The sequence below is a fragment of the Dermacentor andersoni genome, chromosome 3 (genome assembly GCF_023375885.2).
Source record: "Dermacentor andersoni chromosome 3, qqDerAnde1_hic_scaffold, whole genome shotgun sequence".
In the NCBI taxonomy this organism is placed as follows: domain Eukaryota; kingdom Metazoa; phylum Arthropoda; class Arachnida; order Ixodida; family Ixodidae; genus Dermacentor; species Dermacentor andersoni.
The window spans coordinates 42,680,495-42,705,389 of NC_092816.1; the positions used below are offsets into that span (position 1 = coordinate 42,680,495).

Consider the following 24,895-nt stretch of genomic DNA (forward strand, 5'->3'; position numbering starts at 1 on the left):
ACCTATCGTAAACTGCTGTTCCCTTCCGAGACTGTTAAACATTACTTTAGTTTTCTGCAGATTCATTTTTAGTCCCACCCTTCTGCTCTGCCTCTCCAGATCAGTGAGCATGCATTGCAGTTGGTCCCCTGAGTTACTAAGCAAGGCAATATCATCAGCGAAGCGCAAGTTACTAAGGTATTCTCCATTTACTCTTGTTTAAGGTATTCTCCATTTACGCCCTTTGGGGCTTATCTCGTCCCACAACAGCGATCATCATCCGCCATGCTCGCGTTACCTTTCGCGAAAACTCTGCGATGGCTACTTTCCTGTGGATAATGCTGTGTCACGCTGATAACGCGCATGCGGTTCGTGACGTGAAGTACCGGGTGCGCAGCGTTGTGGAAAGAAAATGCGGGCGAGATAGATGACGATTATTGTTGTGCGACAAGATAAGCCCCAAACGGTGCAAACTACAAGATAAGCCCCAAACGGTGCAAACTTTTTTAAGAATGATCACTTGCGACAAGGACACAAACGAGCAGACGCGCACAGGACACGTTCTGATAAGCCCGTGTTTGTTTTCTTCGTTTTATTGCGTCACTGTGAGGTTCCGTGCAAGGTCCAAGTGCGATAAGATTGTGGCGGCGTCCTGTGTGCTGTAGGTGCGAGGGAAAGCACGCAATGGTGAACCGAGAAGTATGGTCGCTTGATGGGGCGGTGTCTGCTCGCACACGCAAGGTAGGAAGACGGGGAGGGTGCGTGCCGTCTTCGAATGCTAGGCGATCCGAGATAGCTGATGGCTTCGTGTGCGCTGTGTTCTGGCGCGCCTGGTTCGCGATAAAGCGAGAGGTAGCACGAAGGGGAATTCAGTCGCCGCTGCTGGCCCCTCTTCATCACGCCAGCGCTCTAAACAGCGAGTGTTCGCGGTCATCGAGTGAAATGTGTCCGTATTTGCACGTGCGCGTGTGACAATGTGCTGGTCAGTTTCGCTGGTAGGCGAATGCTTACGGCAGCTTATGCAGCCGATAAAACTACTAACTTTACTCCCTGTAGCTGTCCATTAATTTGCTATCGCAATCAGTGCTTCCCCTTTCGGGCGAAACTGCGACTTTTTGTGTTGTTGTCTTAACAAGTGACGCTGTTCGCAATATATCGCAAGCAATTCGTACGACTTTTTATTCTATAGAAGGCGAACCAAACAATTTTTGAATGCGCAGCGCAGCTCCCGCTAAAAGACACATGCATGTTGCTTAGCTGCACTTCATGGTTGTTCGGTGCTTCGATTGTGTTAAGAGCATTTGCGACTTATTTTGTACCAGTGAAATTGAAGTCCGCAGTCGCACGGCGGTAAAGAAAGAGTGAAAATTGTTGGCTTTGTTAGTTTGACAACGTTCACTTTAGGTGACTACATGACTTCATTGCTTGCTATACTTTTTCAGGAACAAAGGGAGTGATGTGTTCTCTTCTATACGGGGATTAAATGCTCGTCCATTATTTAACTCCGTTTTGGAGAATTGTTTTACACACCCAGTAGGACACGTTCACACTGCTTGTGCTCAGTTAGAGTGAACGTGTTTCCAAAAAGTGACTTAAAGGCAACAAAGAAAAGAAAAAAGAAAAGAAAAAGAAAAGAAAAAGGAAAATGACAAGTTGGAGTTAACAAATATAACCATCTTATAAGTTCGTTAAGATCGCAAGAGCGGTTGAGAGGACTCCCTTTGTTTTCAGTGTGGCATGCATAGTCCTAATCTTGCTATACTTACCGAAGCGCATTTATTTTCTGATCTTGTAGTCCAGTTTGGTGTGGAGCAAGGTGGAAGCAACCAAGCTGACACACAAGGTACGTTTATTACCGTCAGTACTGTCGTTGACTGTAAACTGTAAACAGTCATGTATTGAAAATTCGTGAGGACTTCTGTGTCCAGTACTTTGACTCCTGTCAAGCACTGTATACATTATGCGACGGTTCACGGTCATTCAGCCGGATGACCGTGAATGAGGAAGCGCGCACGCACACACACACACACACACACACACACACACACACACACACACACACACACACACACACACACACACACACACACACACACACACACACACACACACACACACACACACACACACACACACACACACACACACACACACACACACACACACACACACACACACACACACACACACACACACACACACACACACACACACACACACACACACACACACACACACACACACACACACACACACACACACACACACACACACACACACACACACACACACACACACACACACACACACACACACACACACACACACACACACACACACACACACACACACACACACACACACACACACACACACACACACACACACACACACACACACACACACACACACACACACACACACACACACACACACACACACACACACACACACACACACACACACACACACACACACACACACACACACACACACACACACACACACACACACACACACACACACACACACACACACACACACACACACACACACACACACACACACACACACACACACACACACACACACACACACACACACACACACACACACACACACACACACACACACACACACACCTCTATTAACTCCCTCATCTGTACATATCGTCGAATCATCATCAGAGCTGCAACTTCTTTGTCGTCGTGGCGCGGAATCTTCGAGAATAAAGAAGTTCCTCGTTTTCCTCTCGATGAAGCTTTCTTCAAATGCAGCGAGGCAGTATCTAGTGCACAGTTGTACTATTCAATGGATAATTTTTATTAGCAAATAGCTTTAGCATTACATTTGTACAACGTCCATCATCAGCGCATACATTGGAAGTTAAGAGCATAAAGCAGCTGCAAACTGCCCATATTCGGTGATAAGTCAAGAACGCGAGAGAGGCTGTTTTCCAGAAGTTGTGATGCGCGTATACCCTTCAAACCTACGACGTTTCGAAAGAGTTGTTCACTTGCAATGGTGCCGGTACGAAGAAGGGGTGCCCCAAAATCACCGAGTTTGGGGCGAAGACAGCTCAAAGCGCGAGAGAGTAGTTCGAAAAGGGATCAGGAGAAATGCTTTCCTGACGCGCACTCCAAAGCTCTAACACCCCGTGCACTCACTTCCTGCGTGGCCATCGTGCCAGCGCCAAGTGATGCACCGCCAAAAACCGAACGGCCGGATTAGTGACTTCACAGATGCGGTTGTCACTCGCTCCCGACGAACGATACCTTCCCTATAGCCGGCCGATAAATTTCAGGACAAGGAATCGCCCCGGAAGCGCGAACGTGGGCACATGCTCCAAAGGACATAGCTGGCGAGAGTAGAACGAGGCGGCTGCCTGGCGCACGTATACCTGTTTACTTTGAGGGTCACTTACCGCTGCATTCTTCACTTGTCAGTGATTATAGTTACGGCGAGCAACACGTAAAGGCGTTTTGTGCAACTTATGTAACTAAGACGTAGGCCTAGAATTGTAGAGGAAGGGACAGACCGGATTCTCTGTGATCTCGTATCTCGTTAGCTCTAACGTGACACATACAAAGCTGGCCGGACGGCGTACAGGGAAAAGACGTGCACCCATTAGGCTTACCGAGACCGTGCCGCACGTGCTACTGCGAACGCTGTGTAAGGCCGCGTATATTGCCCGTTTCTCGCCGTTTGAGATGCGGCGCATCCCGTACGCTTCCTCGATAGTCCGGGCGAGGGCGCTTCAAGCCTTTGCTCTTACTCCATGTCACTCCATGTTATTAATAGACATTGCTACTCCATGTTATTAATAGACGTTGGAGGAACTCGGGCGAATGCATGTATAGGGGCAGCCGGCACTGTTATTGAGCCGTGGTCCTTGGAATGACCCACGTGGGCTAACAAGGCGAACTCTAATCTTCGCCTTAATTGGGCGTCTCTCAACTCGAGCATTAGCCGCACTGTGCGTGAAATAAGGGAGGAATAAACCACCGCGAAGGGTTGAGAAGCATTTGCGGAAGCCTTCTGTTTATTTCTACAAAGTTATGTTGCCTCAGTTATGGATTATGAATTATGAATTGAATTATGAATTTGGCAGCAAATCGCCATATATATATATATATCCACTGGGCCATCGCGGTCGGTCGGGTTGTGCATATAATATTAAAGCTTTAACGGAACTGAAAGCAATACAATAGTACGTCTATTAAGCAATTACATACGGTGCATGCACAGTATTGTCGTTACTTAAATGGGGCACTTAACAAGTCATGAAGACCATGTGACTGCAGCATTTCTTGCATACTTTAATAGGGAAAACATGATTGATATATTCTGTCAGACCGGATCTACACATAAACATAAATACTACGTTGCAGGGTTTCATGCCATACCTAGCTGTATTGCACGGTGGAACAAGGCGTTTGATTTAAGAGGGGACCACATTGTAAAGCCTGTCGTCTGGCTGCCGCATTCTTGTCCTTAGCGAAATGGTGTTCTCGGAAAACACCCCCCTTATCAAGCGGCGAGTTTTTCACTGCCAAGGCCGGCGCCATATACCACCGTTTTGCAACACTTCAATCACCCGCGTAGAATGTCGTGATACTTTCCAGTGCCGCTCAGTTCTCAATTCTCGACGAACTTAAAGGCTCTGATTCGTCCACACGTCGTCGCTTTGAACAACTCGTTTCTCTTTTGCTCTTCCAGAATCTTTATGGATGACGTACACAGGCCGTCTAAGAAAGTAAGTATACAAGAACAAAACTGGAGTGTCATCTTCATTACGGCACAACGACGAGGTGCTATGTCGAGGACTCTGAATGTGACTGGTCCAATTAACGGCATATGAGAGAAGCATACTAATTAAGACGAGCAGTATGTCAGCAGAAGCTCGCGCAGTAAGAAAGCGCCAGACGCGCGACGCCGAAAACCTTTTTACCATTAAGGAAACCTCAGAGAGCATAAGGTGTGCGTGCAGATAGTACAAGGAGAGGTAGCATGAATGCGGAAGAAAATGACTGCAAGAAAACCACGCTTCCTTTTTTCAATAAGAGCTCTCATTTCTCTGAACAAGAACAAAGCAAAAGCAAGCAAGGGTGTGGCAATATTCGGAGCTTTGAATACGAATTGAGCAGTCTTTGTTGCTCTATTTGCATTTTGATGGTGTTTGCAGCACACACATACAATACGGAAGAAAGGACGGGCAGAATAAAAGGAATGCATGCTTCCAACTAGTTTTGTTTTAATGAAGGACGGAACACACACACTAATGGATGGGAACCGAGGCAAGTTGAATCGAGTGATAGCATACGTCAAGTGCTGCGTTTCAAGAGCGTGCGAACAGTCGCCTCAAAACCCGGCAATATGCTCAAATTCATGTTTCTACAGCGCAGTGGAAGCTGCACTAACACACGTCACCCAGCTTTCACCCAGAGCCATGCCCAGAAGACTATGCACAGCATTGCGAACGCTGTTATGATGCTCACGCAAGCGGTCGTTGAGGCATCTGCCAGTCTGTCCGACATATATCTTTTTTCCACATGTCAGTGGGATTGAATATACGACGCCCACGTGACACAGTGACTCAGTTACGCATTCAATACGATCAGTTCTTCATTCAATAAGAATGTGCCTAGCTTCTCAGAGCACGCGAATTCGTTGCCTTGATTTAGGCTGAGCAGTCTATTAGCCACCACGCTTGCATTCGTGTAAAAAAAAAAATATATATATATATATTGCGGTGCTGTAGCATTAGACTTGTTTCCCTCAACGAACACAATAATGTACCTGAAATTGCTGAAAGTTTAATTAGCGCTGGTGTCATGGTGCACCAGATAACTGAAAGCAGGTGTTTTCCATTTTCAGGCTCCTCAGGTGATCCGACGTCCAGTTGGGAACAACATTACATGCGCGAATCAAATGATGCACATAAGCATCTTTTTTTTTTTTTTTTAAACCGGACGGACTTCACGCAAACTTTACTTTTATTTGAAATGAGAAAATATTTGATATTCGATTCCATACCTGAGTCGTGTTTTTTCTCTAATGTTCGTATTCAATTCCATTAGAAAATTTCACTTCAAACACCCATAAAGAAAGAAAAAGAAAAGCGGACTCGACAGACATACGTGCCATTAAAACAGAGAAACCAACCTTAAAAGAGCTATAAGTTTGTTCGCATAATTTAGGTAAACTACAAGAACCTTATTTGTTTCCTTATAGCTATCCTCGGCACATTCCAGGTCAAATTTGGCGGCCCTGTAATCGTCACGTGCGCCGAAAGCTTTCGCAATTTGAGGAAGTCGTAGAGCTCCATACAATAACTACTAGAGGGAACTTTGGCGCTAGTGTCTTCGGAGCAGCAATCGGGGCGGTTCAGCTAGCGTGGCAATTATGGGAAGTACATGGATTTACCTAAACTTCGTACTTCTGTTGGTTATTAAATATGCAAAAAAGCTCTTCTATCAATTTTATACTTGTTTCTTAAGAAAAGTCGCTTTCAGAGCACCTACAAGTGTAATGGATACCTTCAAAGCTGAAATGAAATAAAATTAAAGTCACATCCGACCAGGAAACACTCGAGAGACGATTCAGTGCCACATGTGCGCTTGTGCGAGCGGCAGCCTGCGAAATGGTTTAAAAACAAGGTACAGTGCCCTGACGTAGTGTTTATTTTGTAAGCCTCAGACATGAAGCGTTGTTGCTAGGCTTTCACACTTTCAATCTTGTTGCTACCTTCATCCAACCAGCGTTACGTAAATGAGCAGTTATACTTCCCACTACACATAAGCGCGTTTCAAGGATCATAGCTGTGAAAATTAGAAATAAATATCACTCAATCTTCAGTTTTTGATACACGTGCATGACCTTGCCAAACGCACTCTGGTGAATGGCACAAGAATGAATAGAGCCCCGCTAGTCGTCGCATTCTTTTGGAGCAAGTCGGACCTTTACCGAAAGATCCTCCAGATAGATCTACTGAAACAAATTATATCCTTTAGTTTTACCTGCGCTGCGATCACCGAACTAATTGTAAGGAAGCTTGCGTGAGTGCAATGTCCGTCTTTGCAACAATCCTTGTAGCCACTGGTTACAGACGTGACGCAGGACACTCGGATTTCGAAACTATGCAAGGAAGCGTCTGCGCGTATGCTTAGGCAAGTCGAAGTGACTTGAATTCAGTTGGCTACTCACAAAAGTAATTATTATTGGCACTGTTAGTACTCGGCCCCACGAGAGAGGGACAAACGTTTTCGACCTCAAGAAAAGATTTACCATGCATTTTGCTAAAAATTAAGTTTCGATTTTCCCTCTGACCCCTATTTTTCCCTACAGTATTGACATTTCCCACTATATGGCAAATTTGATGGGTTGGGAACCTCGGTTTAGGAGCCGATTTGCATCCAACCAAATTATCCACAGCAGCCGCTGCCGCAAACCGCGAAATTGTCACCTCCTGTGAATGGCTGTTACGCAAAATGCGCCGATTTATCCCTTCATTTTGCTTCAAGAGTCTCTATTTGATGAAGCCTGGAACACTTTTATCAGGCGCAGCCAGAAAGACGCTTACAAAAAGCGACAGAATTGTTCGCCACTGATGGACTTTTAAATACTTGTAATCGGTGAAAGACGCTGGTATACGTTTCCGAGAACGGCACACGTACAAGTTCGTGAAGGCTGCCCAGTTCGGCAGAGGTTGGCATGATATGTTCTTGCGCATTTATATCGTATAGCGGACAGTGACTGGCCTATAGCAATGGACAATATGAGTTGTAAAATCGAACAGGCTAGCGAGCCACAGTTTAGCTAGTCATAAGACAAAGTCTCCGCGAAGTGCACTAACTGCCTTCGTTCTCTCTCGCATGTAAACCTTATTGTCGGCCAGACTAATCTTTGCAAACCTACCTCTCCTTTTGTTGATCATCGGCTGCCTGCCGCTCTTCCTCTTGCTCGTCCCTACTGCGTCGTCCCGTAAGTACGCACCGGCAATCTCGGAAGGTACTGAATGCAGCGCAATGTGAGGCCATCATTATGACCGTCATTACCATGTGTGTACTGTGTCAACGCAAAAGAATGATGTGTTTCCGTTTTTATGCGGCGAAACGTCGCTAATGCCCCTTCTTGGGTTCGTCGCATTTCTAACAACAACCTTTTCGCGGCCATGAATGTGTGCATATTTGGATGCAGCGAGTATGTATACAGGAAAAGACTAGTGTGGACTCCCCACCCTTTCCTGAATAATGGGTGTCTGCACCAAGCAATCGACTGTGCTTCCGTTACTACATGGTGCTCGTCTATAGTGACACTATTTGTGTGCGTGTGGCTTGTGTTCGTATATTTAGCGCGTGTTGATGTAGTTTTCTTGTTTACTTTGTTTCTGATTTGTTGTGTACTTGGGATAGCCGACCTTAAAGGGGCCCGCCTTCCAATTTTTATACTTAAATTCAACAACAACAACAACAACAACAACAACAACAACAACAACAACAACAACAACAACAACAACAACAACAACAACAACAACAACAACAACAACAACAACAACAACAACAACAACAACAACAACAACAACAACAACAACAACAACGACAACAACAACAACAACAACAACAACAACAACAAAAATCGCCAACCACCACCACCACCACCACCACCAATAACAACAACAATAACAACAACAACGCAGAGTAGAGTACGCTAGTATTTTGGTACTTGAATGCAGCACGAAACACACATGCAGTATAAAGTAAGCGAAAATGTCGCTCGCAGAATCGGAAAAAAATTTCTGTCTGTCTATCTGGCCGTCTATCTGTCTGTCTTCACCTGTTTCTTCGTCATTACTCACGTGGAGCCGTGATTGTTTGTTATCGCCTACAGCGTAGTAAAGCTCTGGAAGCCCCCAGAGTGAAAATGGAGCTATCCAGATATATTAAAAAATTGTAGCTTTAGCACCGATAAAAAATTCGCCCTCGATTACGGTACTCCGTAATGCGAAGTTTGAGCGCAGCTGTCGTGTGCTGTATGCATGCATATGCTGTCCGCAGCTGTATGCATGTATGCAGCTGCGGACAGTCTGTCTCTCGCGGCACGTTGCGAACGGAGCGAAGTGGGGCACGACTGCTTCGCTAATCGGGAAATTGCGAGAGGCAACGCGTGGGTGACGCGTGGGCGCGAGTCACAGCAGCAGCTGCAGACGGACCTCCGCTCACGCAGTGCTTTGTTTCGATGTATGGTATAAGTGGCGTCATCGGTGAACAGACGACGCGTGCTACTCTGGCGCCATCTCGTAGCCATCGTCGCCGCAAAACCTGTCTTGAGCGGCACTACGCTTTTCTTCTCACGCTTTCGTCATACCCTCCTCCTCCGCTTTCGGCCTCATGATTGCGCTGCACCCTCCTCCTTCACTTTCATCCTCGCGTTCTTCGCTGTCGCCGTCTTTCATCCGCGCTCCGCGTTCGCTCTTTCATCCTTCGCCGTGCTCGTTCGCTCGGTAACGAGGACGCCGAGGGACGACGCTGATGCTCGCCGCAGGGACGGGCGCCTAAGAGTTGTGCTCTAAAATCCTGGTGAATACAAAGTAGACCGTCTGATCCCTAATAGATAGCTGATATTGACCAATACAGAAACGATGTGAAGGAAAATATACTCGGACGGCACTTCCGGGTATTAAGGTCAGGGTGAGTAAGGATTTATGAACAGATCAGAAACGACTATAGCCGTGGAAGAAACTACAGTTCTCGCATTAAAATCAGAATTAAATTAGGGGGTTTTACGTGCCAGAACCACTTCCTGATTATGAGGCACGCCGTAGTGGAGGACTCCGGAAATTTCGACCACCTGGGGTTCTTTAACGTACACTTAAATCTAAGCACACGGGTGTTCTCGCATTTCGCCCCCATCGAATTGCGGCCACCGTAGTCGGCATTCGATCCCGCGACCTCGTGCTCAGCAGCCCAACACCACAGCCACTGAGCAACCGCGGCGGGTAGTTCTCGCATTCCGACATGTGTTTTGTGCATTGCAACTTAGCGTAGCCGGTTTCCCCAAGTATCAATGTTATTATCATGTTGTGATGTTTCTTTTATTTTTTTTCTCCCTTTAATTCTACACCACAGTGAGCTCGCATAGCGCACAGCTGACGCCTCCCAGCGACGCAGCTGAGTTTGATAAGCCGGAGAGCTCGGGAGCTGCCAACGCTGCCTCCAAGACGACCAGGTCGCCGCCAGCCGCAGCCGCCGCAGCTGAGAACGACGAAGTTGAGGCTGCCGCCGAGGCTGCCACCATGGCGGACTTGCAACACGCACCGCAGTCGCCCGAGCGCCGCCACCCTCACGTTACAAAGAGGATGCCAGCGCGCAGAACCGATGGCGCTACGCATAACGAGCAGCGACGCCACACGACACGACGACGCCACCGCGCGATAGAAGGAAATCCAACGACCCGACGACACCGCACGACGCAGGAAGAGGAGGAGGAGAGAGAGAAGGAAATGCCCGCGACGACGCCGAAGCGACGTCGAGAGAACAGCTCTCCTGCTGATGAAAAGCTTGCAAAGCCCGAGTCTGAACTCCGAAGAAAGCAAGTGGCGTCTCGGACGCAAGGCCCACTGCAAGAGCAGACGGGACCCAAAGGAAGGCGCCTTGCTCGACGCGTAGTGCGCAAGCGCCGCAAAACGACCCCACTCGCCGGCAACACGTCTCCCGCAGTTTCCGCAAGCCCAATGGTACTCGTGACCACAACGGTCAATGTCGACGACGGTTTGGAGGACCGAAAGCTGGACGAAGCACAGGAACTCGCCGAGCGTCTTTGGGGAATCATTGCCGAGACGGTGACCACGCATTCCGGTCGCATCGAGATGGCTTCTCGAACGAGCGCGGTGTCCATCTTGCCAAGACGTTCGTCTCATGTTTACTCTCAAGCTACCGAGGCAGTCAGCGACATAGAAGGTCGACGCCGATTGGACATACTAGCGCCGAATTTCAGAGCGAACAGGACTTACGGGCTACCGACGAACGAGACCTGCGTCAACCCTTCGCACTGCCGGGCGCCTTCCTACAATGACGGTAGTGGTTCGCGCCGAGCGCCGCAGGACGATGTGGCAACTGAAGAACCAAGGACATTTCAGCACCCTGCTGAACTAACACGTGACTCAACGCCGCCCAGAAGAACGCAGGACACAGCGTGGGCTCAAAACAGACCGACGAAGACAACTGTGATGTCCAGTGGAGCGCTAGACCTATTAGACTGGCTGTTCGCCCACGGAGTGAACAATGGGCCGTCGAATACGGAATCTCCGGGGAAGAAGGAGTTCAAAAACGAGAGTTCACCAAGCCCTGCAGCGAAGACTATAGATGACTGGTCTGACCAATCCTCGTGGTTCTCGACCGCCGGAGCTAGTCCTTCTCTGGCAGCCAAAGGTGACGAACTGACTTCCAAAAGCTTTAAGAACCGGTCCTCAAGAATGTCGGACCGTATCATTGGTGTAGAGACAGCAGCGACCTCATCCAGCCATCAAATAGCGACCAATTCTGAGCTGGAAAGTGAGGCTTTCCAGAAGATATTGAATCGCAGCGACGTATCCTCGCTCAGTAGTACATCATCGCCATCTCAGACTCCACTGGAAGCCTTTTCAGACATGTCCAGGCGACTCCAAACAGGTAAAGTTTCAGAAGGCACGGTGCCTCTCTCATATCTGCCTCCAAATGAACCTTTAGCCACTGCGAGCAGAGAGATTCAGCCGAACGGCAACAAATTTAGCGCGTCGGTCGGCAAGCCATTTCAGTTTTCCACAGAAAGCGATGCTGGAGGCGAAAATGCCGATCCCCGTCTGAAAGGCTCAATCCAGGCTGACGAAGGCTCGAGTGAGGATGACTACGACGACGGCTACGAAGAGGACGACGAAGAGGACGACGAAGAAGACGACGAAGAGGACGACGATGACAACGATGAACAAGACGCTCTCATAAAGAAAGGCTTATTACCAACGTTTGGCAGGCGTCAAGGACTTCTGTCCGGTCCCGAGAGACGAAAGTACAGTGACAACCAAACGAGAACCCCTTTCAGCGCAAGTTATAAGAACTTGGTTTCCAGGAGCTATTCGGTCTCAGCAACTGAACGGGAGAACAAGGAACCATCCCGGAACTTTGGGGGTGCAACACAGAAGCATGGGGTCGATGTTGGTTCCGAAGATGGTGGACATAGGCATAGCACAGTTAGTGGTACCGCTGGAAGTATTAGAAACTTGCGTTCGAATCCGCCTGCACCGAATGGTGTCTCTGGGCGGAGCGCAGCGCCCGGACAAGTGACGACTGAAAGCTTCACGGATGGGATAACAGCGGTAGCAGGCAGCTCGTCCGAGAGCGATGAACTCCCAACAACGTCTTTCGCCGAGGAACGAATGGACTCGCCTACGAAACAGAGTGGTATCCGTGACGCAGAGGCTCGAGGTAACTCTGTTCAAACCTCGGCGACTGAAGGATACACGTCCTCGCACGAACCTTCCGAAGAGGTTCCTCGCCTCGTCTACAACTCCGAAAGCCACAACTTGAGCGAACCGACAAAAACAGCCGCTCCCACAAAGGCTTCTGGGAACACGGCATCTGTGAACGCGACTACAAGCAGCGAGCAGGGCGGTACCGCAAGCGGCGGCGCAGTTTCCAGAAATCATACAGGCTCGACCGTGAACCTCCGTTCCATTCCGCCACTGTCGCACCTCGGAGAAATTCCGAATGCTTCAGTTGTGCCCGAGGTACTGAAGACGGAACTTTCCAAAGAACTTACCACAAGGGCGTCTACGAGAAGGCGCTTGAGGTTGGAAACAACGCAGCACAACAGCGCTCCAGATGTCCTCGAGCTCACGTCGTCGACCGGAACCGTCAGTTCCAAGGCGCAAGGTAGGTTGCCTGCGGGCAACATTGGGCTAGTGTATTTCGCCTCACTGTGCCTAAAGTGACATAGTTACAGTCACTCGTTCGCTTGTTGCCTCGCGGATGTGCCGACGGGGGAGAAGTCATGCGAGAAAACATATAGCTTTAGTTGCACGCCGCCTATGCTTGCGAAGAAGGTGCCTTCACTTGTTAGCTCAGATGTCTGGATAAGCACAAGTTGTAAAGGATATTAGAACAGTCCTATTAAGCTTTGATCAACGAGAACGATTCATCTCAGGATTTTTTTTTTCTTTTAGGTCACACCTTGCCAGAGAAGCTGCACATCATGTGCTCTATAGGGGCCACGTACCCTGGCCCCTATCCCGTTGAGCTGTGCGACAAGATCATGATCAAGGACGCGGTGTCGTTTGATCAAGTGAGGATCAAGTTCACGGTCCGGTCGTATGGCAAGTATTGCGCACTGTTGGAGTTATTAAGTCGTGGTAATAGTCGCAAACGTCCCGTAGACGTAACAGTACTAGTCTTTCTTGATCAAAAATGGCGAAACTGGTATGACCACAGCCTTAACAAGACAGGAGTGGCTTTGTGAGTGGGCTTAGACTGGTGATTCAGCATGAGTGCTGGACAGTGCTGAGAATAACATCATCTCTGGTCAACCTTGGAGGGGTTCCAGGTCACACGAGAGGTCTCGTCCAGGCTTCAGCTGCAGCGGACGGTTTGGTCCAAGTATGAGCACCATCGATAAATTCGCAATCACCAGGATTGTTGCGAGGGTCGCGCTGAAATACACGAGGAAGGAACCTTGAACAGAGACTGCGCAAAAGAACAGGAAGTAAGTGACAGACAACAGCGGCTGTGGCCTGTTCTCTTGCGCCATTTCTGCTCAAGTCGTGAATCGACCAGGCCAAAAGCGGACACTATTGAATGAAATTCATTCTCGCAGACGCGTTCCTGGCGCTCAAGGCGCAGCAGATAAAGCGGCCCTCGTTCAAGATCGTCGGCCTGATGACCTGGCGCAACATCGAGCAGTTCCGGTTGTTGAACCCGTCGAGCGACGCCTTCGTGGGGAAGGTGGAGCGGCTGCTGCTACGCATCAATTTGGACGGCCTCTGCATGGACCTGGCAGGGGTGTCGCGCGGGAACATCATGGCCTACAGGCACATCCTCAGGGTGCGCCTTTTCAATCAATCAATCAATCAATCAATCAATCAATCAATCAATCAATCAATCAATCAATCAATCAATCAATCAATCAATCAATCAATCAATCAATCAATCAATCAATCAATCAATCAATCAATCAATCAATCAATCAATCAATTTACAGCTTGAGTAATATTGTGAAAGGAAAAACTCGGGAAGCAATATTTTTATAACTTGTTTGGGCAGTAACTAGCGTATGTAATGCGGTCCTGTACAAAGGGTTGGGGGCCAGAGGACGCATTTTCTAAAATTTTATCTGGTTGCCCGGATGATTTCATTTTGTTCTCGCAACGATGCCAGAATGTTCTCGTCCGAGTGCCCGGATAACGGCTCTGGCTTTTGGCCCAAGGTCACTTGAAAGTCGCAGACAACGGGAGCTAAAAGCATGTCATGCTTAATGAAGTAAAGGTCAGCTAGCCACTGCCGGCAACCACCGTCGAACCATTATGTTTTCATTTGTGCGTTAGGTCGCATAAAGCGCTTATTAATGTGTAAACATTCTTTGTAGATTACCTCGTCTTCATGCGAAAAGTCTGATGCCTTGTATCTGCATAAAAATGTGTAACTTGCGAAGAAATTTAGTCAATGTAATAGTGTGAGTTAGATTACTGGTATCTTTATAAGCGATAAGGAACAATTAAAATAGAAATATAAACCTGATCAAACAGAGTACCGACAGGGATACATTGGGCGCCATAGAAAATGGATGGCGAAGCTTATAGTAGGTGTGACCCAATTGAAATTTTGGGTTGGACCAACTTGAAATTTGGGGATAGGCCAACTTGGAATTTGGGGGTGGGCCAACTTGAAATTTGGGGGTGGGTGAATAGAAATTTAGGGGTGTGCGAACTTGAAATTTACGGGGGGGGGGGGCAACTGAAATTTGGGGGTGGGCTAACTTCAATTTTTGAGGTGGGCCAGCTTAAATTTGGGGGTGGGCCAACTTGAAATTTGCAGGTAGGCTTTCTTAAATTTGGGCATGGGCCAAACGAAATTTGGACGCACGCCCTCTCCAGTGAAAACTCGGAAACTCCATTGGAGTTTCCGCATACTTTTCTGTAGCTCGTATTGAGCAACACGAAGATGTATCGGGAATTTTTCATATTGCTCTACAATTTTCTCATTGACACTTTTAATCTAATTATAATGTTTAAGTTAATCAATTATATAAGACTAATTATGTAATTAGGCGGAACGAAAAAAAAATAATCTGAGTATCTCCAAGCGACGGCAAACAACATTAGCTTGGTTCTGTTCAGCTACGGGGCATTTGTATATTTTTAATGTTTTCCTAAAGTTATGTGGGACACTCTGGATAAGCACGTCTGTTCGCTTTCGGCGTCTGCCAGTGACTGCACGAGTTATTAGTTCGCTACAGCACCGTGTGATACGGCTTCGAAAGCGAGCTTCTAGGGTTTATATGTAATATAGATGCGGTATTTGTACCTTGCAGCTACTATTTTCCCATGTTTGAATGTAGCGCCTTTCTCCCTTTCCCGCTTGTTTCTTTTTCCAAACCTTTCAGCATCTGCCATCGGTGTGATTGCTTATCCCTGTTGAAGAGGCTGCAAACTTGGCCAATATGCACGTGGTAATCCCTTTGGCTAGTCACCGAGTATAAACCTAAGGCCGAGAGGAAAGCTCGCGAGAAAATGCAAACGGTTTCGGAAACGAACAGTGGCGCTACCGCCACGTGGGTATATAGGGACTTTCGGGTACATCGGATCGTTCCTAAACATCCTCACCGCTGCGCACGTCGCCAAACCGAGCCTCAGACGCTTCAAAGCATCTGAGGTTAATTAAAAGGGACAGCTATATTCGGAGTCCTCAGCTTCTGAGCGCCCGACCTGCTAATGAAACCCTGTTCCAGAGACCGGCGACAGATCTTACTATTCGCAGAGTCGCTTCGAGAGTGCTTACAAAAACTACACAGTGCCGGGCGCGGCGCAGTCTTAATGAGTCAGCGGTAATGAATGAATGAGCCTTAATAAGTTGGACTTTAGCAAATGAATGGGTGAGTCGGTTCTTGGGTAACAAGGACTCCTTCGAATGCCACGTATTCGTTGTTGCGACGGACGCACTTTGTTTATACCCACCGCGAAGATACCTACTAATGAAAATAATCTTACGACACCTAATCACTTCTTGTGAATTGTGAATGCGAAAGCGTTAATGTCCGATTGGACGCCACTGAGCGTTCCGTCGAGTTATGAGCTGCTCGTGGGCAAGCGAGCACGCTGAAACGCTTGGCGCATATTGATTTGGCCGAGGCGCAGTTAGAACGCGGGCGAGAGCTTGCGTGGGCAATGAACGCGCGGATAACACAGGAGAGGGAGAGCGAGGGTGACGTGGCGTCGCGGCGACACCGTCCTCCCACACGCAACACCTGGCGCGCTCTCGCACCACAAGGCGTTCCCTCTCGCCCGCTCTGCTCCGTCGAGGCGCGCTCGTGAGTCGTGACGCGGCGTCACAGCCAATGACAATGAGAGCTTAGGTGCTGTTTTGCTGTTACAGACGACAGCAGACGACAGCAGACGACAGCAGATGACAGCAGACGACAGACACAAGACGTTTTCGCTTAAAGGGCCACTTGACGCTTTCGCACAAAAGAAAAGACAAGAACAACTACTTTTGAGTGAGTGTGTTACGGCGTGGGCATCATCACAGAGCACCACGTGACACGCCCATGGCTATCGGCTGGTCATAACCAACCGTACTGCGTCTGTGTTTCTCTTCTCTTTCCGCTGGTGCGCTTGTGAATGTGCTAAGGCTTCATGTGCACATGAACATTTTGACATTGACTGTATACGGGTTCACCAGCGCATTGAAAATTATCCTTGCTCTACAGAAAATCCATGAATTGTTGCACGTGATATACGCACAATGAAGACGACAGCACGAATGTCGAAAGGTTCCTTAAGTACCGCTGCTCCCTTCGGTGCACCGTTATGTAAATGGGGTAACAATTACGACTGAGCGCTTTGTTAGAGGAACATAGTCCTTAAAGTTAATAGCAAAATAACGACTCTACGCCAGTCAAAGTTCACGGACAGGTAATGTAGGAACTAACCTGCTTCTTAACTATGGCGACGTACGCAATCAGTCATTGACTTTATCTGGGCCCGTATTCACGCAAGCGTTGTTACTCCAGAACTGTTCAAGTCGTGGGGACGCTCGACTTTCACGCGTTCCGTGATGATGTTTTTCCGGCATGGCTCGTGTCTCCTGTAATTCGGCTTGCCCGCGTAGCCGGGCGCCGGCGGCGGTTGGTGTGGTTGCAGACAAGTACGAGATACGGCGCGAGTGTTGCACTGCTAACGCCACCTAACGGCGGGGTTACTCGGGCGCAAAAGGAAGTAGCCTGTTCTTCCTCTGGCTTGGGGTCGACGAGCGGCACAGACGTTTCGCGCGTGCGCCTACACGCTTCACAGGACCGTCCCGAGAAAGGCTTCGGAGCGGGGCACCGAAAAGAACGAACGCGACACCATTCGCATGAATGCAACACGCGAACGATTAGGCGTTGGTTTCAAACATGGGCGCGAACATATTCGCTCGCTATCCTGTCGCGATGAGTCGAACTTCCTCGATTCGTCAGCGCCCACCGGTACGTTCTATTGGTTGCGATCCAGCTGGCTAGATTGCTGTATAAAAGGCGCAATAAATGCCCTTGTGGATGTCTGCACTACTGCGTTGTGTTTTTTTTTGTCCCAGGAGCACGTGCGAGACCACACAAAGTGCAGGCACGAGTCAGTTGTGACACATTGTTTAATATTGACAAAGACAACCGGTCAATCTCGAAGAGCACTTACAAACGAAAAACTTTCTGAATTCGGTTCCTGGTGCGTAGAAAGCCAGAAGCTCTTACATGGACGATTATTTTTCCTAGGATATGCGAGTGAGGCTAATGGACACGAAATTCCTGTGCTCCCTCTTCGACTACAATGTGCTCTACAAGGCCTCATTCCAGGACCTGGTTTCCTTGCTCAGGTAAGAGTTCCTTCAATAATGGTCAAGTGTTTTTTGGGTCCAGAAGGTGCAAATCATTCTTTGACCCTGTGATTCGTGAACCTTTATTTCGTTATCTAGACGGTGAAGAAATTATTCGCTGGTGTAGCTGCCTGTCAAATATCAGCAAAACGTGTATCAAAAACCTTGATATGGAAGACGTCAGAAAGGTTATTCCCCAAATGCTTTCGTAAATTTTTGTTCGTGCTTCTCGCTTTGCGTCTGTTGAGGAAGCCTCTTTGCATATATTGAAAGTCACGCACGACCTATCACGGTGGTGGCGAACTTCAGAAAAGAAAACGCATTGTTCTAGACACACAGGGAAAGAACACAGCCTCCTACAAAACTTGCTTGAGCGAAATATTGCGCTGCGATCTCTCCGCTGCAATGGGAATAACGGTAAAGTACGTGCACTTCGCGTTCGCTTCGCGGTAAAGTACGTGGACTTCACGTTCGCGAAGTCCATGTACTTCACCGCGAAGTCTTTGTTCGCGAAGTCCACGTATCTTCGCGCTCGTGGCTTCAGACGTTCTGACTCGTAGTTTTCTAAACAGAGCAAGGCAATCGGCTTCTGCCCGTATGCGTGAAGCATTACGAATTTTTACATCTTAACGCAATATTTTGTTGCGAATGGCCGATTTTGTTGCAAATGACGGATTAATTTCGACCACTTGGTCTCCTTAACGTGCCCCCGAATGCAGCGGGACGTGGGCCGGCCGCCGCGGCCGGGTTTCGATCCCGCCACCTCGTGATCCCGACACCATAGCCGCTAAGCCACCGCGGCGGGTCACTGGGGACCGAGGTTCGAACCCACCATCGGTTGCATGCAGTTAATTCTTTTCGAAAGTGCGGATTACTCGGTAAGACAGGAGTACCCAGCAGTTACAGTCAGGAAAGTCCCGGGAGGGATCGCAAAAAGAAAAAGGAAAGCTTCGTTTTATAAATACTGTTGCTCGAATTATTCTTCCAGAGCAGCACTGCTCGGCTTCGCGCGCGTTGGGACTTTCGCGCAGAATGCGCTGGTCAGAGGACGCGCCAGAAAGCTGCCACCGTTTTGTCCTTGAGTCGCAAGCAGACGTAAATTGCTTGGCGGGCGGGCGTGACTCCGTAGCAGGAAGTTGCTCCTGCGCCGTGCAACTTTTGCGAATCTATCTTCGTGGTGAAATTTCGTGGGCGTCCGTGTACACGCGAAGGCAAGAAGAAGCTGAAAGGTATTACGCGCGGGCCCTGCGACATCGCCGCATATTTTGCTCCTCGCTTTTCCTTCCGTGTTGTGGCTGTTGCGCTTTTCCTATCTATTCCTGTCTCGCGTTTGATGAGCGGCTCGCGACTTATTGCGCGCAGGGTGTTCAACACGACCGTAATATACCAGAGCGTGCAATCCATCTCGAACATGGAGACCTCGGTGCCCAACGCTCTTCGCCACCTGACCAGGAGGAAGTACTCGCTGGTACGCCCGAGCTTGCGGCTGGCTGTCTTGTCGTCACAGTATAATTAACGTTAGTAACTACGCGGCGTGTTTCGGCGATAGCTGTTTCAGATGATTAAAAACGGATGATTATCATTTTTTTTTCTTTTGGACGACTTTGACCGAATTGGCGGACATCCGAATGGGGAACATACCACAACGCTGACATCCACAACTGTTTGTTTTGTTTCAGAGCGGTTGTTTGTGTCTGGGCTCCCTGCAGGCTATATTTAAGGGAGTTTCTGTAGTATGCCATTAGTTGAAGCGTCCTGGGGAATGGAACGTCCTGGGAAAACGTCCTGGCTGTACTCACCGTTCACAAGTTAGGAGGGTCAGGAACGCCAGAGGAAGCACAACACACGGCCCAGATACATATGTAGTGAAACATGGCCTCAGAGATTTCGCTCTCGATTTGAACTCGCGGAGTAGCCTAACAATACTTACGAAGGCTGCATTTGTCGTCTGCTGTCATAAGCTGATGACAACAAACGCAGCAGTTCATATACGTGGAAATGCTGTTCTCTTTCTTTCCGCGTCGCGCGGCAGACTGCTGCCTTGGAGTTGGCGATGGAGATCCGGGGCACGTCTCGGCACCGCGGCGTCTGCTGGACGCTGACCCCATGGGGCATGGAGTACAGGCTGCTGCTCCCCAACGAGGCAACGGGTGTCGGCGTGCTAGCGCGGTTCGTCCGGACGGCAGTGTCCGGATCAGACGTGAGACGCTCCGCGCAATTACAGTGTAGACTCGCGTAGGAGCCGCACTTACTTTTTTCTTGATTTTGACCAGGTGCGGCCCTTACACGAGACCGGGTAATTTGGCCAATATTTTTTTTTTGAAATATGAAACCTGCCACAATCGTCTGCTCTCACCAACTGTGTAGCGATGCACGAAAGTTCGCTCGAACGCGAACGCAGTTGCTTCTTCAAAATTTAGCAACGAAAAAGTTGCACCAAACGCAATTGCTTTTCGGTTGGAACTATATCGTTTGTGAAATTTTGTGCTGGGGGTCAAGTGGGGGGTGCGACCCTTACACAGGTGTTTTACGGTGCCTAACGAGGATGCGGTATTGTGGATGGACACCAAGAAACCTTCATTTGCGCAGTTGTGCACCACGTACCGGAAGTTACCCAGGACCTACGACAACATGACGGCCACCTGGTACTTCGTGAACAACACCAAGTGGGTGGCCTACGACGACCGAAACTCGCTGGAGCAGAAGGTGACGTCCAGTTAAAGCCACGTTTCGCACTGAGTGATAATAGATAGCTGCGTAAGCCGAAGAGCGAACACACTGCAGCCGGTAACGCCTACACCTAGCCACTTGATCGGACCCTTATATCGTGGTCACGCGATCCAGCGCAGCTACCCTAGTGCAGTGCACATACATGCAGGGTTTGTGTCGTATAAAGAAATGGTATCGGACACTTGTAAATTGGCGAAACAATACATTTTCTTTTTGTTTGCATCTCACTTGTCAATTCTTTACCAAATAAGCAAGTGATTTCGGGATTGAAACCACCTTGTTACAACGAGCATGCTAGGAACTGGCACATCAGCCTTCAAATAAATGTTTTCCTCGAGCTGAATGCGCAGTGAAGGCAAAAAAGAGGGGAAATAACGAAAGAAAGAAAGAAGGAGAAAGAGAGTGAAAAATAAATAAATAAATAAATAAATAAATAAATAAATAAGGAAGCCGTTACGTAAGCTTCAAGTGAGATGATTAATTTTATGAAAACACGTGCGGTATTATCGCAAGATATCGCGTAGGTTGCGGTTTTCCTATGTCCAATGGCGCTGTCAACTGGTAGGGCGACAATAGCTGCTGAAAAGCAATAAAGCCTATTTTCAAAGTAACGCTAGCCTGATTGAGCTTTTCAAAAGCTGAATTTACCAATCGAAAATCAATGTTTATTCTTATGGTCCTTTTAAAAAGGGCATTGAATGTCAATAGTAAACCAGTTTTGGATTAGTTAAGTATTCTTTGGAACGGCTCACGTTTCGTCCATTTAGCGGGAAAATACTGTTTATAAGCGGAGGAAGTGAAGGCCATAGTTTTGCTTCTTGAATTTCAAGCAAATGTCGGTCATGGTGTTCCGTAATAACAGACGTGCTTTGGTAAACTTCACCGCAGTGCAGATATGCATTGCGGTGAGATTATTTATCATTGAGAATAAAAATATGTGCAAACGGAGGCCTCAAGGGAGCTTCCGGCTCTGCTGCCTCCATTGCCTGTTTTGTGTGCTAGAGGCACCGTCAAAGTATGGCACGTTGGTCAGACAAAACACTTACGCTTACCTTCGACGAAGTACGTTGCGTGTGCTTCACTGCACTACGTTACTGTACTGCGCTGAAGTTCAATATGGAACGAATATAAAAATCCTGCCAAATTTTGCGTCCATACCACGGTGCCTGCTCTCTTGTGTGACGTACGGATTTCACAATTTCTTCTCGCGTTTCAACCGTCTTGGCGCAGGCATTATTCTCTAAACTTCGTCCGTTCACCCTTTGGTCACTGGCATTATCCAGATGACGCCATCGAAGCGCGGGAAATTCGAGGTGGCGAAGCCACGGATGTTTTTGTTTTTTTGCGTCTTTTTTTTCGGGATCCTCAATTAGTTTCCGTCCCCAATATCGCTGCCATTTTCGGTGTTTAAGTGTAACTCGCTCATAAGGTTTAACTCGAAATTGTTCTTTAGCGTCTTTCCGGTCGCGGCGGCTACGTTTCGACGGTGACAAAACGCAAAATGCTCGTGAACTTAAATTTAGATGCACCCTAAATAATACCACGTGGTTAAAATAAATCCGGAGCTCTTCACTGCGGCGGTGTCTCCCATAGTGCTCCAGTTGTTTCGGTACGTTAAACATCAATCAATCAATCAATCAATCAATCAATCAATCAATCAATCAATCAATCAATCAATCAATCAATCAATCAATCAATCAATCAATCAATCAATCAATCAATCAATCAATCTTCTGCAGTGTCCTTGATCTTCCCACAGAATAGTTCATAACGATTCATCCGGGTTTAAATTGGCAAAAAAATAAGTTAGGCGTGCAGATGTACACACAAGAGGGAAACGGACAACACAAACGCCGACTGTCAACTGAAAGGTCCCACAGTGATGGAAGAGGAAGGTCCGTGAAGTAGGCGCATGCGAACCTTACCTGCGCATGCTCAGGAATTCGCCGACAAGTTGTGTGTCTGTCTTCCTTTCCCGTCGCTGTGCGACCTTTTAGTTGATAGCCGGCGTTTGTTTTCCTCACCTTGTGGCTGTGTCTGCGCGCCTAATTTCTAATGGTTGGCATTAGGAGTGTCAAAAGTTGAAAAAGAAGTGTATATATATATATATATAATATGTAATTCGCCATCAGTTGCCCTTCCCTCCTCGAAGAGGGGCAGGACGTGTGTCGAGTGGTGCTCCCGAGCAACACTTTGCGATGTGCTCAATGCGCTTGACGTCATGCATCCGGAACTTCGAAGAGGTGGGACGTTTTTGCCAACGCACTTCCTCTCGCACTTCCGCCAAATCACCGCTGAATTCTTCCGCTAGCGTGAATCCCTGCCCGCTATAGTTCGACTCTCTGCGGTTTTTTTCGAGACTCACGTGGGCATCGCGCACGCAGATCCCGCAGCTGCTGGCAGCCTACGCGCCGGATTGCGTCTACGTGGAAGACGTGCAGCGGGACGACCCCAGGGGCGTGTGCGACCGGCCTTTCCCGCTAGTCTCCTCGCTACAAGGGATGCTCGCCGAGGCCCTCAAGTCCACCACGCACCTCGCGGGCTCGTCGACCACTACGACGAACTTCGCGCTCGTCGGCGATCGCCGGGGAGAAGTGGTCTAGAGCGCTACGGGCGCGTCTCGCGGAAGCAGCAGGGCAGCAGCAACAGCCATTAAACGCTTCGGCGGCGCGATTTCTCTTCCTTGACATGCTTATCTTCGTATCGTTTCCGGGTCCTTGCGGGCTCCACAGAAATGAGTAACGAAGATTATTATCAGTGCAGGAAGCATTGGAAAAAGTCAGCACAAAAAATATTATGCAAAAACCATCGCGGGATGCTTGTCAAAGTCAAGTTTGATTTACAGTGGTCGTGGGGGTACAGTTTTGTTTTGGACAGGGTGATACCAAGAAAGGGGTCCAGCAGGCGGGGACACGATAACAAATGGGATTTGAAGACGTCATCGCGTGAAACCGTATTCGTTATTGCGTCGATGCCTTCGGGCCACCTTTCTCGTCCTCACCTTCTTGTTGGTGAGCGGAAATGACGGATACAGCAGACCCACTTTCAAGCAGTTTATTTTAACTCGTTTCGCCTTAGGACTACATCGAAACCTATACTGGGTCGGACTGGCTAGGCAGAGTTAACGGCGTCTTCGGACCGCTTGATTGGAGACACACGACATCACCAGCTTGACTTGAGTTGGGATTTTGGAAAGACGGGTGATATTTACGCATAGATCTTGTGCGTTGTGGTGTGCCCCCGGTAACATTTGTGCTCCGACGTGCAGTGCGCTGTATATTTGTCGTGTAGCTGTTTATGAAACGGAAAATGGTCGTCCACCCCCAGTTGTAGCAAAGCTACAAAACAAACGCATTCCGGTTTCTCAGAAGATTCACAGTTGAAGAATTAGTCCTGGTCCGGGGATTGAGCCCCAAATGAATGCCCTTCCCGGGCAGTCGCTTTACCATGTCAGCTAACCAAAAGGCTAGTGTATCGCAGAGCGAGGTCTAATTATTCGACGGCTAGATACACACAGGCGCACTGAAATTGGCAAATCAATTCTGCGGAAGCCCGTAACGGACTGCTCAGCCGGCAAAGGATGTCCTTCTAGTGTTTTAACTCCAGGCAGTCCAGGTGAGACTGCGTGAGCCACCAGGGGCAGGGCGTAAAGGAACTTCAATGTAGCAGCGGTGGTGTAGGTGTATGCCTCACTGTGACTTACATCGTCTGCTTTGGAGCAACAGGCGGCTAACTGCATGACTTCTGGACCTTGAGCAGCAGGGTGGGGACCGCCTATTCGGCGGGTGCCTACTAGAGCTGATGTTCTATCCACAGGCCCAACTCGATCACGGCCCGCTGCCATGAAAAGCGGTTGCTGTCGAGGACCATCTGGCTGGCTTGACGACAAATGGCCACACTGGGGTGGACGAGAAGGACTTTGGCAGGGATAGTTTAATGATACTATTCAAATTATATAGCTTCTCGCGCTTCGTCAATGGTCTTAGCAGCGCTCCATCTGTGCGTTATCATCACGATCGGCCGATCATGAAAGGAGGATGGTAATAAATAGAATAGAGCGAGATGGATTCCTGTATTAGAGAGAGAGGAAGAGAGAG

The 24,895-nt window shown here is 48.5% G+C and overlaps 1 protein-coding gene across 1 annotated transcript; it reads left to right on the forward strand.

The window, feature by feature from the left end:
- Positions 1 to 1,295: 1,295 nt before the first annotated feature.
- Positions 1,296 to 23,471, forward strand: LOC126520698 (uncharacterized). Its single transcript, XM_072286818.1, has 12 exons — positions 1,296 to 1,822; positions 4,699 to 4,735; positions 7,877 to 7,962; positions 10,107 to 12,884; positions 13,175 to 13,463; positions 13,552 to 13,604; positions 13,822 to 14,048; positions 17,968 to 18,068; positions 19,431 to 19,536; positions 20,101 to 20,268; positions 20,658 to 20,774; positions 23,183 to 23,471. Exons 1-12 carry the CDS (start codon positions 1,717 to 1,719, stop codon positions 23,399 to 23,401), a joined length of 4,287 nt encoding a protein of 1,428 aa, XP_072142919.1. The 5' UTR covers positions 1,296 to 1,716; the 3' UTR covers positions 23,402 to 23,471.
- Positions 23,472 to 24,895: the final 1,424 nt, after the last annotated feature.

Excerpts from the sequence above, each read along its gene's own strand:
- LOC126520698 (XM_072286818.1), top strand. The coding sequence starts at position 1,717 with ATGCATAGTCCTAATCTTGCTATACTTACCGAAGCGCATTTATTTTCT. Across the intron at positions 13,464-13,551 it reads AACAAGACAGGAGTGGCTTT|GTCACACGAGAGGTCTCGTC; the intron begins GTGAGTGGGCTT and ends GAGGGGTTCCAG. Across the intron at positions 18,069-19,430 it reads GACCTGGTTTCCTTGCTCAG|GGTGTTCAACACGACCGTAA; the intron begins GTAAGAGTTCCT and ends TATTGCGCGCAG.